The sequence below is a fragment of the Oncorhynchus tshawytscha genome, linkage group LG19 (assembly GCF_018296145.1).
Source record: "Oncorhynchus tshawytscha isolate Ot180627B linkage group LG19, Otsh_v2.0, whole genome shotgun sequence".
Classification (NCBI taxonomy): Eukaryota; Metazoa; Chordata; class Actinopteri; order Salmoniformes; family Salmonidae; genus Oncorhynchus; species Oncorhynchus tshawytscha.
In genome coordinates, this window is record NC_056447.1 from 7,096,557 (window position 1) to 7,111,287 (window position 14,731).

The window sequence follows — 14,731 nt, forward strand, 5'->3', positions numbered from 1 at the left end:
GAGGTTGTAAGTAACAAGAAAATGTTAGGACATAGACATATCTGATATTGGCAGAAAGCTTAAATTCTTGTTAATCTAACTGCACTGTCCAATTTACAGTAGCTATTACAGTGAAAGAATACCATGCTATCGTTTGAGGAGAGTGCACAATTTTTAACATCAAGTTATTAATAAACAAATTAGGCATATTTGGGCAGTCATGATACAAAATTTTGAACGGAGATGCAATGGTTTATTGGATCAGTCTAAAGTTTGCACATATACTGCTGCCATCTAGTGGCCAAAATCTAAATTGCAGCTGGGCTGGAAAAATGCATTATGGCCTTTCTCTTGCATTTCAAAGATGATGGTACAAAAAATGTAAAAAAGAACCTTCCTTTCACATTTACACACACTTCAAAGTGTGTCCTTTTCAAATGGTACCAAGAATATGCATATCCTTGCTTCAGGCCCTGAGCTATAGGCAGTTAGATTTGGGTGTAATTTCAGGCAAAACATTAAAAAAAAAAGTGTACTTAAGAGTTAAAATTGTGTGTGTATAGATATTATAATATTTAAAGACATTGTAAGCATAGCGCTCAGCCCTGCTATAATAGTTCACTAAACTACAGGGTATGTTGTCCATTGACATTGTTGTCTCTGGCTCTTTTGATATCAGATTCGGAATGAATAATAACAAGGTTTGTGGTAGTTTGAAAGGTCCACCTTAGGTCAGCAGTATTTCCAATTCACATGACCTGACAGGAAAAAAAACAGCCCTGTAGTCATAGCTTCCCTTTTTGTCTGTGCTATCTATAATAATGCTATTTTGTCATAGCCTACGAATAGGACCCATAGTTTTACCTGACCAGGACATGGGATCAGGAAAAACTCCAGGCCCCAGAAAAGACATTCATTTTGCCACACCACTTTTTAACCACACCACGTAAACTACCTCTGGTTTACAAATTTTCTCCATGAGAGATTGTTTGATCCAAACCTACAAAGCTTATTCACATTTACATAAAAACAATTTTACAGCAAGTTTGGACCCAAAATGATTTGTCCATTTATTATCAAGAAATCAAGTTGTTCTTATATCAATAAGAACAATGTCATTACTTTGTGAAAATGTCAGTAGGCTTTTTAGTGATTACTTGGTAATAGTGATAAGCTATAACAATGCCAGTTAGTATTAGTTATATATTTAAAGTGCAGACATTTCAACCAGGCACACCATTGCTTCCTTCAACATACAAATCTATATAAGGGATACATAATAGAAATATAAGGAAAACGTAATAACTATAGAAACACACCTCAGAAAGCTAATAAAGAAAAAAAACCTTCTCATTTCAACATGTTGTTAGTGGGCAGCCAGCATGCAGATGCTTTGAATTAGTGCACTTTTGTGGAACAGTATGATCGTATCCGGCCTGATGGCTGCTCAGCAGTTTGTAGAAGGAAGGGTCATTGTTTTGGCAAACTCCTCGTAGTGGACACATCCGTCTGATCCCACGCCAGTCTCTTTCAGCAGCTCGTCAACTGCAGGGAAGTGAGAAGATGATGCCCACACAACTTAATTATAACTCATTAAATCTAGTAATTTCATCAATGGTCTTTGAATATTTTAAGACGTTTTATGACTACTGGTCATAAAATCATACAATCATCGGTCATACAATCTCTGCCACACACAAAGTACCAGTCAAAAGTTTGGACACACCAACTCATTCAAGGGTTTGTCTTCATTTTTACTATTTTCTACATTGTAGAATAATAGTAAAGACATCAAAACTATAAAATAACACATAAGGAATCATGTAGTAATCAAACAAGTGTTAAACAAATCTAAACATATTTCAGATTTTAGATTCTTCAAAGTAGCCACCCTTTGCCTTGATGACAGGTTTGCACAGTGTAACCAGAAAAGCACCCTCACACCATCACACCTCCTCCTCCATGTTTTACGGTGGGAACCACACATGCAGAGATCCTCCGTTCACATACTCTGCGGTTGGAACCAAAAATCTCAAATTTGCACTCATCAGACCAAAGGACAGATTTCCACCGGTCTAATGTCCATTGCTTGTGTTTCTTGGCCCAAGCAAGTCTCTTCCTCTTATTAGAGTGTTATAGTAGTGGTTTCTTTGCAGCAATTCGACCATGAAGGCCTGAGAGGTGTCTGTTACTTGAACTCTGTGAAGCATTTGTTTGGGCTGCAATTTCTGAGGCTGGTAACTCTAATGAACTTATCCCCTGCAGCAGAGGTAACTCTGGGTCTTCCTTTCCTGTGGCGGTCCTCATGAGAACCAGTTTCATCATAGTGCTTGATGGTTTTTGCGACTGCACTTGAAGAAGGTTTAAAAGTTCTTAATTTTCCGGATTGACTGACCTTCATGTCTTAAAGTAGTGATGAACTGTTGTTTCTCTTTGAGCTGTTCTTGCCATAATATGGACTTGGTCTTTTACCAAATAGGGCTATCTTCTGTATATCACCCCTTCCTCGTCACAAGACAACTGATTGGCTCAAACGCATTAAGAAGGAAATATATTCCACAAATGAACTTTTAAACAAGGCACACTGTCACGAATATCACCGAAGGTGGCTTCCCCTTCCCGTTCGGGTGGAGCTTGGCAGTCGTCGTTGCCGGTATACTAGCTGCCAACGATCCCTTTTTTCCCCCTTTTGGTTTGGTTTTGTCTAATTGGTTTCACCTGTTCCTTGTTGGGGTATTGGGTTGGGGTTATTTAAGTTTGGTTAGCCCGCCTGTGTTTTGTGCGGGCTTGTTGCTGTGATGTCAAGAGGTGTTCATTATTATTGTTGGGTTTTTTCGCTGTCCGGTGAGGTACCAGTTTGTACTTGGATAGAGTGTATTACGCCTGTGTTCGGCGTCACCCGTTGTACGCTATTTTGTTGGACATTAAAGCGTTTTTCCCTAATCCTCTGCTCTCTGCGCCTGACTCCACTCCCATCACTCTTCGAGCATTACACACACCTGTTAATTGAAATGAATTCCAGGTGGCTACCTCATGAAGCTGGTTGAGAGAATGCCAAGAGTGTGCAAAGCTGTCAAGGCAAAGGGTGGCTACTTTGAAGAACCTCAAATATAAAATATATTTTGATTTGTTACTACATGATTCCATATGTGTCATTTCATAGTTTGATGTATCCACTACAATGTAGAAAATAGTAAAAATAAAGAAAATTCCTGGAATGAGTAGGTGTGCCCACACTTTTGACTGGTACAGTAGTGTGCTTTTCAAGTGTTCAAACAGAATATACAGTATTGGTGTAATAAAGTAACAAAGTAATTCAATTACATTTACTACCATAGAAATGTTGTTAAGTTGGTACAATAATGCACACCCATGATTCTGGATGTGCGTGGTTTGAACAAACAAACACAATGCACATACATACACTCTACAACTCTCTCGTATACATGTGGCATGTGTGTTTTATGACCCTTACCTTCTTTATCAGTGAGCTTCTCTCCCAGCCCGGTGAGCTTGGCCCGGAGCTCCGAGGACAGGATGTAGCCCTTCTTCTGCTTGTCCGTCATCCTCATGGCCTCCAGAATCTCTGCTCTGGGGTCCTCCTGCTGGATCTGCTGGTGCATTATAGTCAGGAAGGTGGAGAAGTCCAGCTCTCCACACTTATCTAGTTTTATGGAGGGAGAGTGATTGATTGAATGATCGATCAAATGATTGGTTGATTAGAAAATTGATTTATTGAAAGGGATAGTTTAACATTGAAAGACATACATGCAGACAGACAGACAGACAGACATGCGTACCAATCTTGGAGATTTGCAGGTGTCTGTCCACCTCAATGAAAGTGGGGCTGACCCCCAGGCAGCGCATGACTATAATCAGGTCCTTGGCCTCAATTTTACCCTTGTGCTTCTTGTCATAGAGTGAAAAGCATTCCTTGAATTCTGTGAGAAAGAAGAGGTTGTCACATTTCCTCAGCTCTTCTAGGTATGTCTATGTATGCTTCTAATGGCTATTACCCTGAGGTAAAACCATAGAAATAGAATGAATAGAACAGACATCCCCATACAGATCAATTATGACATAATAGATGGACTGTCAGACATGTTTTGTGTACCCATGAGTTTACCTGTCAAATTTCCATGGTCAGAGGTTTCAAGAGCCTTCTAATCCCTCTAATTCAATAGGTTTAGTTTATTAAGATCATGATTAGCTACTGCTCATTGCTGATGACAACAGTAGTAGGCCTGATCACCAATAACGATGTGACAGCCTATACAGTGGGGTGCCAGGACAACAACCTCTCTCTCAATGTGAGCAAGACAAAGGAGCTGATTGTGGACTATAGGAAAAGCAAGGCCGAACACACCCCCATTAACATCAACGGGACTGAAGTGGAGCGGTTTGAGAGTTTCAAGTTCCTTGGTGTCCACATCACCAACAAACTATCATGGTCCAAACACACCAAGACAGTTGTGAAGAGGGCAAGACGACACATTTTCCACCTCAGGAGACTGAAAAGATTTGGTATGAGTCTCTAGATCCTCAAAAAGTTCTACAGCTGCACCATTGAGAGCATCCTGACCGGTTGCATCACTGCCTGGTATGGTAATTGCTCGGCATCTGACCGTAAGGCGCTACAGAGTGTAGTGCGTATGGCCCAGTACATCACTGGGGCCACGCTTCCTGACATCCAGGACCTATATACTAGGCGGTGTCAGAAGAAGGCCCCAAAAAATTGTCAAAGACTCCATTCACCCAAGTCATAGACTGTTCTCTGTTACCGCACGGCAAGCGGTACCGGAGTGCCAGGTCTAAGACCAAAAGGCTTCTCAACAGCTTCTACCCCCAAGCCATAAGACGGCTAAACAACTAACCAAATGGCCACCCAGACTATTTACATTGATCCCCCCTTGGTTTTACCCTACTGCTACATGCTGTTTATTATCTATGCATAGTGACTTTACAAATTACCTTGACTAACCTGTACCCCCGCATATTGACTCGGTACCGGTACCCCTTGTATATAGCCTCGTTATTATGTACATCTCTTGTGTAACTTTTTGATTAATTTGATTTTTTTTCACTTTAGTTTATTTAGTAAATATTTTATTAACTCTATTTCTTGAACTGTTGGTTAAGGGCTTGTAAGTACGCATTTCATGGTAAGGTCTACACCTGTTTTATTCTGCGTATGTGACAAATACAATTTTATTCGATTTTAATATTCCTTCTCATGGTCTGAGTGTCATTTAGCTGCCTTTTGGCAAACTCCAAGCGGGCTGCAATGTGCACTTTACTGAGGAGTGGCTTCCGTCTGGCCACTCTACCATAAAGGCCTGATTTGTGGAGTGCTGCAGAGATGGTTGTCCTTCTAAAAGGTTCTCCCATCTCCACAGAGGAACTCTGGAGCTCTGTCAGAGTGACCTTTAGGTTCTTGATCACCTCCCTGACCCTCCTCCCCCGATTGTTCAGTTAGGCCAGGTGGACAGCTCTAGGAAGAGTTGGTGGTTCCAAACTTCTTCCATTTAATGATGGAGGCCACTGTGTTCTTGGGGACCTTCAATGCTGCAGAATTTTTTTGGTAGCCTTCCCCAGATCTGTGCCTCAACACAATCCTGTCTCAGAGTTCTACAAACAATTCCTTCAACCTCATGGCTTGGTTTTTGCTCTGAAATGCAGTCAACTTTGGGGCCTTATATAGACAGGTGTGTCACTTTCCAAATCATGTTCAATCAATTGAAAATACCACAGGTGGACTCCAATCAAGTTGTAGATACATTTCAAGGAAGATCAATGGAAACAGAATGCACCTGAGCTCAATTTCAAGTCTCATAGCAAAGGGTCTGAAAACTCATTTTAAGTAAGGTATTTCTGGTTTTATTTTTAATAATTAGCAAAAATGTCAACTTTTTTCACTTTGTCTTTATGGGGTATTGTGTATAGATATTAATGAATCGTGAATAATGAAGAGTGAGAAAGTTACAGATGTACAAATATCAACCCCCCCCCCAAAAAAATGCTAACCTCTCACCATTACAATAACAGGGAGGTTACCATTTTTTTTTTTTGGGGGTTGATATTTGTACATCTGTAACTTTCTCACTCAGGACTGCATCCAATTTGCTGAGTAGAGTGTTGGAGGCTATTTTGTAAATGACATCGCCAAAGTCAAGGATCGGTAGGATAGTAAGTTTTACTAGGGTATGTTTGGCAGCATGAGTGAAGGATGCTTTGTTTGCGAAATAGGTAGCTGATTCTAGATTGATTTTGGATTGGAGATGTTTAATGTGAGTCTGGAAGGAGAGTTTACAGTCTAACCAGACACCTAAGAATATGTGGACAACTACAAATACCAAGTCAGAACCGTCCAGAGTAGTGATGGGCTGGCAGGTGCGGGCAGCGATCGGTTGAAGAGCATGCATTTAGTTTTACTTGCATTTAAGAGCAGTTGGAGGCCACGGAAGGAGAGTTGTATGGCATTGAAGCTCGTCTGGAGGTTAGTTAATACAGTGTCCAAGGGCCAGAATAATACAGAATGGTGTCGTCTGCGTAGAGGTGGATCAGAGAATCACCAGCAGCAAGAGCGACATCATTGATGTATACAGAGAAAAGAGTCGGGCCGAGAATTGAACCCTGTGGCACCCCCATAGACTGCCAGAGGTCCGGACAACAGGCCCTCCGATTTGACACACTGAACTCTGTCTGAGAAGTAGTTGGTGAAGCAGGCGAGGCAGTCATTTGAGAAACCAAGGCTATTGTGTCAGACGATAAGAATGTAGTGATTGACAGTGTTGAAAGCCTTGGCCAGGTCGATGAATAAGGCTGCACAGTATTGTCTTTTATCGATGCCGGTTATGATATTGTTTAGGACCTTTTGCGTGGCAGAGGTGCACCCATGACCAGCTTGAAAACCAGATTGCATTGTCACAAGGAATGACACTGGAGAGACGAAGCAGGTACGGGGAGTAAGACATTTAATTATAACGGACAGAGACTAGACAGGAACAGCGTCAGAAACAAATTCAAAAGACAAAAACAATACAATGCAGCAGCAGGGAACAGAGCAAGGGAACAGACAAGTATAGGGGAGGAAAAGAACATGTGATAAGTGAGTCCAGGTGAGTCCAATAATGCTGATGCGAGTGACGAGGGACGGCAGGTGTGCGTGATGGATGGCAGGAGTGTGTGATGCAGGGTAATCTGGCGCCCTCAAGCGCCAGGAGAAGGGAAGAGTGGGAGCAGACGTGACATGCATAGCGGAGAAGGTACGGTGACATTCAAAATGGTCGATGATCTGTTTGTTAACTTGGCTTTTGAAGACTTTAGAAAGGCAGGGTAGGATAGATATAGGTCTGTAACTGTTTGGGTCTAGAGTGTCTCCCCCTTTGAATAGGGGAATGACCACAGCAGCTTTTCAATCTTTAGGGATCTCAGACGATAAGAAAGAGAGGTTGCATAGGGGTTGCAACAATTGTGGCGGATAATTTTAGAAAGAGAGGGTCCAGATTGTCTAGCCCAGCTGATTTGTTGGGGTCCAGATTTTGCAGCTCTTTCAGAACATCAGCTGTCTGGATTTGGGTGAAGGAGAAATGGGGAGGCTTGGGCAAGTTAATGTGGGGGGTGCAGGGCTGTTGATCGTGGTAGGGGTAGCCAGGTGGAAAACATGGCCAGACGTAGAAAAATGCTTATTGAAATTCTCAATTATCGTGGATTTATCGGGGGTGACAGTGTTTCCTAGCCTCAGTGCAGTGGGCAGCTGCAATGAGGTGCTCTTATTCTCCATTGGCTTTACAGTGTACCAGAACGTTTTGGAGTTTGTGCTACAGGATGCAAATTTCTGTTTGAAAAAGCTATCCTTTGATTTCCTAACTGCCTGTGTATATTGGTTACTAACTTCCATGAAAAGTTGCATATCGCGGGGGCTATTTGATGCTAATGCAGGATGTTTTTGTGCTGGTCAAGGGCAGTCAGGTCTGGAGTGAACCAAGGGCTATATCTGTTCCTGGTTCTACATTTTTTGAATGGGGCATGCTTATTTAAGACGGTGAGGAAGGCACTTTTAAAGAATAACCAGGCATCCTCTACTGATGGAATGAGGTCAATATCCTTCCAGGATACCCTGGCCAGGTCGATAAGAAAGGCCTGCTCGCTGAAGTGTTTTAGGGAGCATTTGACAGTGATGAGGGGTTGTCGTTTGACCGCAGACCCATTATGGACATAGGCAATGAGGCAGTGATCACTGAGATCGTGGTTGAAGACAGCAGAGGTGTATTTGGAGGGCAGGTTGGTCAGGATGATATCTATGAGGGTGCCGTGGTTTAAGGATTTGGGGTTGTACCTGGTAGGTTCATTGATAATTTTGTGTGAGATTGAGGGCATCTAGCTTAGATTGTAGGACGGCCGGGGTGTTAAGCATGTCCCAGTTTAGGTCACCTAACAGTGCGAACTCTGAAGATAGGTGGGAGGCAATCAATTCATATATGGTGTCCAGGGCACAGCTGGGGGCTGAAGGTGGTCGATAGCTTGCGGCAACGGTGAGAGACTTGTTCTGGAAAGTAGAAGCTCGAATTGTTTGGGCACAGACCTGGATAGTATGACAGAACTCTGCAGTAGATTGCAACTCTGCCCCCTTTGGCAGTTCTATCTTGTCAGAAAATGTTATTGTTAGGGATGGACATTTCTGGATTTTTGGTGGCCTTCTTAAAGCCAGGATTCAGACATGGCTAGGACATCTGGGTTGGCAGAGTGTGCTAAAGCAGTGAATAAAACAAACGTAGGGAGGAGGCTTCTAATGTTAACTTGCATGAAACTGAAACCAAGGCTTTTACGGTTACAGAAGTCAACAAATGAGAGAGCCTGGAGAATGGGAGTGGAGCTAGGTGCTGCAGGGCCTGGATATACCTCTACATCACCAGAGGAACAGAGGAGGAGTAGGATAAGGGTATGGCTAAAGGCTATAAGAACTATTGTTTAGTTCTTTAGAAACATATTCTATTGTTATTTACAATAAAAGTGACTCCAAAATGACACAATACATTATTTACCATTAATTTCTATTGGGCACAAAATCATCTGAAACGTGACCAAAACAAACAGCAAATGCATCAAACAAATGTGTAAAGTGACAGGCTTGATGTAGTTATTGCGGTGCTTGTCACGCCCTGACCATAGAGAGCTTTTATTCTCTATGTTAGGTCGGGTGTGATTTAAGGGTGGGTCATCTAGGTGATATTATATTATATTATATTTCTATGTTGGCCTAGTATGGTTCCCAATCAGAGGCAGCTGTTTATCGTTGTCTCTGATTGGGGATCATATTTAGATAGCAATTTTCCCATTGTACTTTGTGGGATCTTGTCTATGTATAGTTGCCTGTGAGCATTAGATTAGCGTCACGTTTCGTTTGTTCGTTTTGTTCTATTCCAAAAAATAAAGGTTGGAAACATACCAAGCTGCTTCTTGGTCCACTCCTTATAACGATCGTGACAGTGCTATGAATAAGGGATCAAATACTTAACTTTTTACTACTTTAACACACATATAAATGAATTTGCCCCAATACTTTTGGTCCCCTAAAATGAAGTGACTACGTACAAAAAGTGCTGTAATTTCGAAACGGTTCAACCTATACGGATGAAAATACCCTCAAATTGCACTTGACAGTCCAAACCCATAGTCATTGTACATTTCAAATGCTGGGGTAGAGCCAAAACAACAAAAAATGTGTCACTGTCCCAATACTTTTGGAGGTCACTGTACAGATTCATATTCTTATGTACAGTTAAATTAAATATTTAGAATGAGGAGAGGCGCTGTGATAGAATATGTTTATCTGTTGTTTTTAAAAAAGTTAAATCTGTTTTTGGTTTGGGTACCGTGATGAAACCCATAGTGGCGTGTCTGGTGGGGTATGTATGTCTGTTTGAAGTGTATGCAAATAGATTACACAAGTGGTTAGGCATTTCCAGCACACAAATGTTTCTTAAAAAGACTGGAAGGGAAGTTGTCTTTCATGGTTGAGGGTTAAAGAGAAATTGACTATCATACATGATGTTGATGTTAGTTGTGTGTGCAGTTAAGGGCAAGGCATGCTGTTAAACTCACTGTGTTAAGAATAAGGCCCGTTCATCTCAGACTGAACTAGCCAACAGATCCCCAAGCTTCCTGTGTAGATTAAGACACCACGAAGCCAGCGTGAGACAAGGCTCGAAAAACGGACCTCAACCCAGGGATGACAAATGTGTTGTACTCCGAATTGTCCCATTATCCAAACTGTTACACTGAGAAAATGATCATGCTAGCTAGCAGATAACAGTTGTTCAATCTTCTCTGTGTAACAGTTGTGATAATGGGACAATGCAGAGCACAACGCAGTTCTCATCCCTGGAATGAGGTACGTATTCCAAGCCATAGTTTGTCTTAATCTACACAGGAAGCCTGTCCAACCTTAGCGCAGTTGTAAGCAAGCAAATTGGATCTGCTGGCTTAAACTGAACTAGAGCATTATACTCTTCAATGGGAGATACAGGTCAGTCTTAATCGAGGTAGTATCTGCAGTCACCGCTCATTAATCTTTGATGAGGGATTACAGCCGTCAGGATCTGCTTCAATCACACAGAGGAGAGCACAGGCTGCCTACTGAAAGGCAAAGAGAACGCCCATAGAAATATATATGGGTTTCATGGTGCACTGTATACTAACTAGCCCTTGATCATGACTCTCAGTTCCATTACATTATACATAAGAGTCATTGGATGAAGGCGTCTTCTGTACGGGGGAGTTTTGCCCCAAGTCTGGGTCTGAACATTAACACGAATCGCTTGCGGTATGGTTTCGGAAGAATAAGGACCTTATCTTTCATATCAGCAAAACATCTTGGCCATGTTCTGTTATAATCTCCACCCGGCACAGCCAGAAGAGGACTGGCCACCCCACATAGCCTGGTTCCTCTCTAGGTTTCTTCCTAGGTTTTGGCCTTTCTAGGGAGTTTTTCCTAGCCACCGTGCTTCTACACCTGCATTGCTTGCTGTTTGGGGTTTTAGGCTGGGTTTCTGTACAGCACTTTGAGATATCAGCTGATGTACGAAGGGCTAGATAAATATATTTGATTTGATTTGAAAACATGTTTGTTTTTTAATAATGTGAAATTGATACACACCTTTATAAATAAGGTTAGGGTTAGTGTTCCCACACGGCCATATATTCATGTTACAGGGCATGTAACATGAATATATGAAGACAGAGGGACCACCTGTGCTATCTAGCATGCTCGGAACACCTGTGTGTAAAGGAAGTAGGCCGCCAGAAACATGTTGTCACTGAAAAATACTGTTGGCTGCAACTGTGATGAAGCTGGTTAAAACACTAAGTGTATATTTTGCATTTGTGAAATTATTTTAATGTGAGATGTTTCTAGAACCGTATTGCAAACAAGAATCAATTCACGTTTAGATGGTGTATTTGGCTGTTTTGTGTGCCAGAGTCAGTCTACCTCTGAAAATAACATGTCCTTGGACCTAAAGGTAACATTAGGAACCTTAAGAGTACATCTTGAGCTAGGTGCATATATGATGCATGATAGCACCAATCTGACATAGTATTGTATATTAGTAGGCTATATATTGGTATACAAACTAGTCCTCCACAGTCTGTAATATCCTATTCAAAATATTGTTGAACAGTTTTATGATCTACATTTGACAACAAAAGAAGAAACTATGAAAAGACTGGTGATATAAGTGATGCATTGTGTGTGTCTTCTCAACAGGAACGTTGACACAAATGGGGTGCATTGTGTTGTGGCAGGCACACGGAAAATTACGTGGAATAAAAGTCTGTTTTTATCAACATCCAGCAATAAGAAGTAGTCCTGGAATGTAGGCTTCTGTGAACGTGTAGTAGTTTTCATTTTATTCGCCAATTTCTTCAGTATAGATCAGAGACTATCCAAACTGCAATCATCAAGATAGTGGACATTCTCAGACAGTAACGCAAAACAAAACGATTAATAAACAGGTTGTGCATACCAGGAATTAAATTAAATGAATGACCACGATTATTTTGACATGTGATAAACAATCCTGCCTTGTGTCGTACTCGCCTAAAATGATCACCTTTATCCAATACAACATAGCGTGCGCAATATGTGCACACAGTCTAACGCGTCTTACCATTTATTTGGTCTTGAGTCAGGAACTTTGCCTGTAACAAAACAAGAGAAGCACGTCACTTTTATATTCAACTAAGTATTTATAGTGGATGCTACATCTAACTATGAGCCAACTATTGTACATAACAACGATTTCACTGGAATAACTTGCTTACCATCGTGGTTACGCTCAGTCAGTGCTCCTAGACACACTCGACGTGTCAGGTCCGCTTGTTAAACCTGCGTGAGTAACCTTTATTTTGAAGTTTGCATTATTGATACAGTGTTGCCATGAGCACATGGTGAACTAGACCCCACACCAACTATAGGTTAATATGCTATTTATCCCCGATCACCATGAAACGGTCTGTCACAATAAAGGCACAATCCTTAATTTATGTATTCGCCGAAAGACCCACCACTTGGTTTGCTGTAGGGCTGGATAAATGTAGCCCAGCCTACTAACGTTACTCTCAAATTCGTAACTGGAAGAAGCTATGGATGCAGAATGGCATCACGTTTTTATATAGTTTTAAACTTTTACCGTTATATTGTTTGGTTACAAAGACAAAGGATTCATAAGTAGTTTGTGGACTATAGATTATGTTTATAAATCAGTAATAGTGGTAGCCCAACCAGCAGCAAGATGGCAGTATTATGCTATTCGTTTTACATCGTTTTTTCATTTTACGTCCGACTTCTATGTGCACAGCCGGAAATACACTGGTGTCCGCCGTGGACCGGCTCGTAAATAAAACATCCTGCATTCAGGCTGAAAATGCGTCAGTTTCATCCATAACTCGACAAGGCCATTTTATTGCCTGCCAAAATTCTCTCTCTCTCCCCCCTCTATTTTGGAATTGTGATGCCTGGCATGCCTGGGGGGTTCGGCCTGGCAATTTTCTTGCATATATCCATAATTACAGTAAACTGTTATAATAATTTTTTGAAAAGTAAAATATAAATAAATGTATAATATTATAATAAACAAAACTATGACTGAATGTGCCTCCACGAAGAATCTCCTCCCCAATAGGTCCCTTCGCCCTAAATAGGAACCCCCAGCGCCTCCACTATCCCCATCAACCTCCCCCACCCCTCATCCACAAAACACAATAATGATAATAATAATTGAAAATAAAATGTAAAAAAATATACCAAGATATATATATATATATATATATATATATATATATATATATATATATATATATATATGTATAACTATGTTTCCCCCTTGGCATTTTCCCTATTTTGTTGCATTGCAACCTGTAATTTAAATTGATTTTTATTTGGATTTCATGTAATGAACATATACAAACTGGTGAAGTGAAATGAAAAAAATAAAAAACGGAAAGTGGTGCGTGCAAATGTGTTCACCCCTTTTGCTATGAAGCCCCTAAATAATATCTGGTGCAGCCAATTACCTTCAGAAGTCACATAGATTGCAAACGGGTGGACTTTATTTAACTAACTAAGTGTCACATGATCTGTCACATGATCTCAGTGTATATATACACCTGTTCTGAAAGGCCCCAGAGTCTGCAACACCACCAAGCAAGCGACACTATGATGACCAAGGAGCTCTCCAAACAGGTCAGAGACAAAGTTGTAGAGAGGTACAGATCAGGGTTGGGTTATAAAAAAATATCAGAAACTTTGAACATCCCACGGAGCACCATTATTTAAAAATGGAAAGAATATGACACCACAGCAAATCTGCCAAGAGAGGGCCGCCCACCAAAACTCACATACCGGGCAAGGAGTGCATTAATCAGAGAGGCAGCGAAGAGACCAAAAATAAGCTCCACAGCGAAGATTGGAGTATCTGTCTATAGGACTACTTTTGGTCGTACACTCCACAGAGCTGGGCTTAACGGAAGAGTGTCCAGAAAAAAATAAGCAAACATGTTTGGTGTTCGCCAAAAGGCATGTGGGAGACTCTCCAAACATATGGAAGAAGGTACTCTGGTCAGATGAGACTAAAATCGAGATTTTGGGTCATCAAGGAAAACACTATGTCTGGTGCAAACCCAACACCTCTCATCCCCACAGTGAAGCATGGTGGTGGCAGCATCATGCTGAGGGGATGTTTTTCATCGGCAGGGACTGGTCAGAATTGAAGGAATGATGGATGGCGCTTAATACAGGGAAATTCTTGAGGGAATCCTGTTTCAGTCTTCCAGAGATTTGAGACTGGGACAGAAGTTCACCTTCCAGCAGGACAATGACCCTAAGCATACTGCTAAAGCAACACTCGAGTGGTTTAAGGGGAAACATTTAAATATCGTGGAATGGCCTAGTCAAAGCTCCGATCTCAATCCATTTAAGAATCTGTGGTATGACTTAAAGATTGCTTAAAGATTGTGGAACCCATCCAACTTGAAGGAGCTGGAGCAGTTTTTCCTTGAATAATGGGCAAAAATCCCAGTGGCTAGATGTGCCAAGCTTATAGAGACATACCCCAAGAGACTTGCAGCTGTAATTGCTGCAAAAGGTGGCTCTACAAAGTATTCACTTTGGGGGGGGGGGTGAATAGTTATGCACGCTCAAGTTTTCAGTTTTTTTGTCTTATTTCTTGTTTGTTTCACAACATTTTTTATT

At 41.3% G+C, this 14,731-nt stretch overlaps 1 protein-coding gene across 1 annotated transcript; it reads right to left on the reverse strand.

The window, feature by feature from the left end:
- Nucleotides 1-480: 480 nt before the first annotated feature.
- Nucleotides 481-12,593, reverse strand: calml4b (calmodulin-like 4b). Its single transcript, XM_024380293.2, has 5 exons — nt 12,304-12,593; nt 12,150-12,180; nt 3,780-3,920; nt 3,455-3,643; nt 481-1,524 (listed from the first exon to the last, which is right to left on the reverse strand). Exons 1-5 carry the CDS (start codon nt 12,304-12,306, stop codon nt 1,427-1,429), a joined length of 462 nt encoding a protein of 153 aa, XP_024236061.1. The 5' UTR covers nt 12,307-12,593; the 3' UTR covers nt 481-1,426.
- Between the last annotated feature and the right edge of the window lie 2,138 nt (nt 12,594-14,731).

Excerpts from the sequence above, each read along its gene's own strand:
- calml4b (XM_024380293.2), bottom strand. Across the intron at positions 3,921-12,149 it reads GACTCAAGACCAAATAAATG|AATTCAAGGAATGCTTTTCA; the intron begins GTAAGACGCGTT and ends TCTTTCTCACAG. Across the intron at positions 1,525-3,454 it reads GAAGCTCACTGATAAAGAAG|TTGACGAGCTGCTGAAAGAG; the intron begins GTAAGGGTCATA and ends ACTTCCCTGCAG.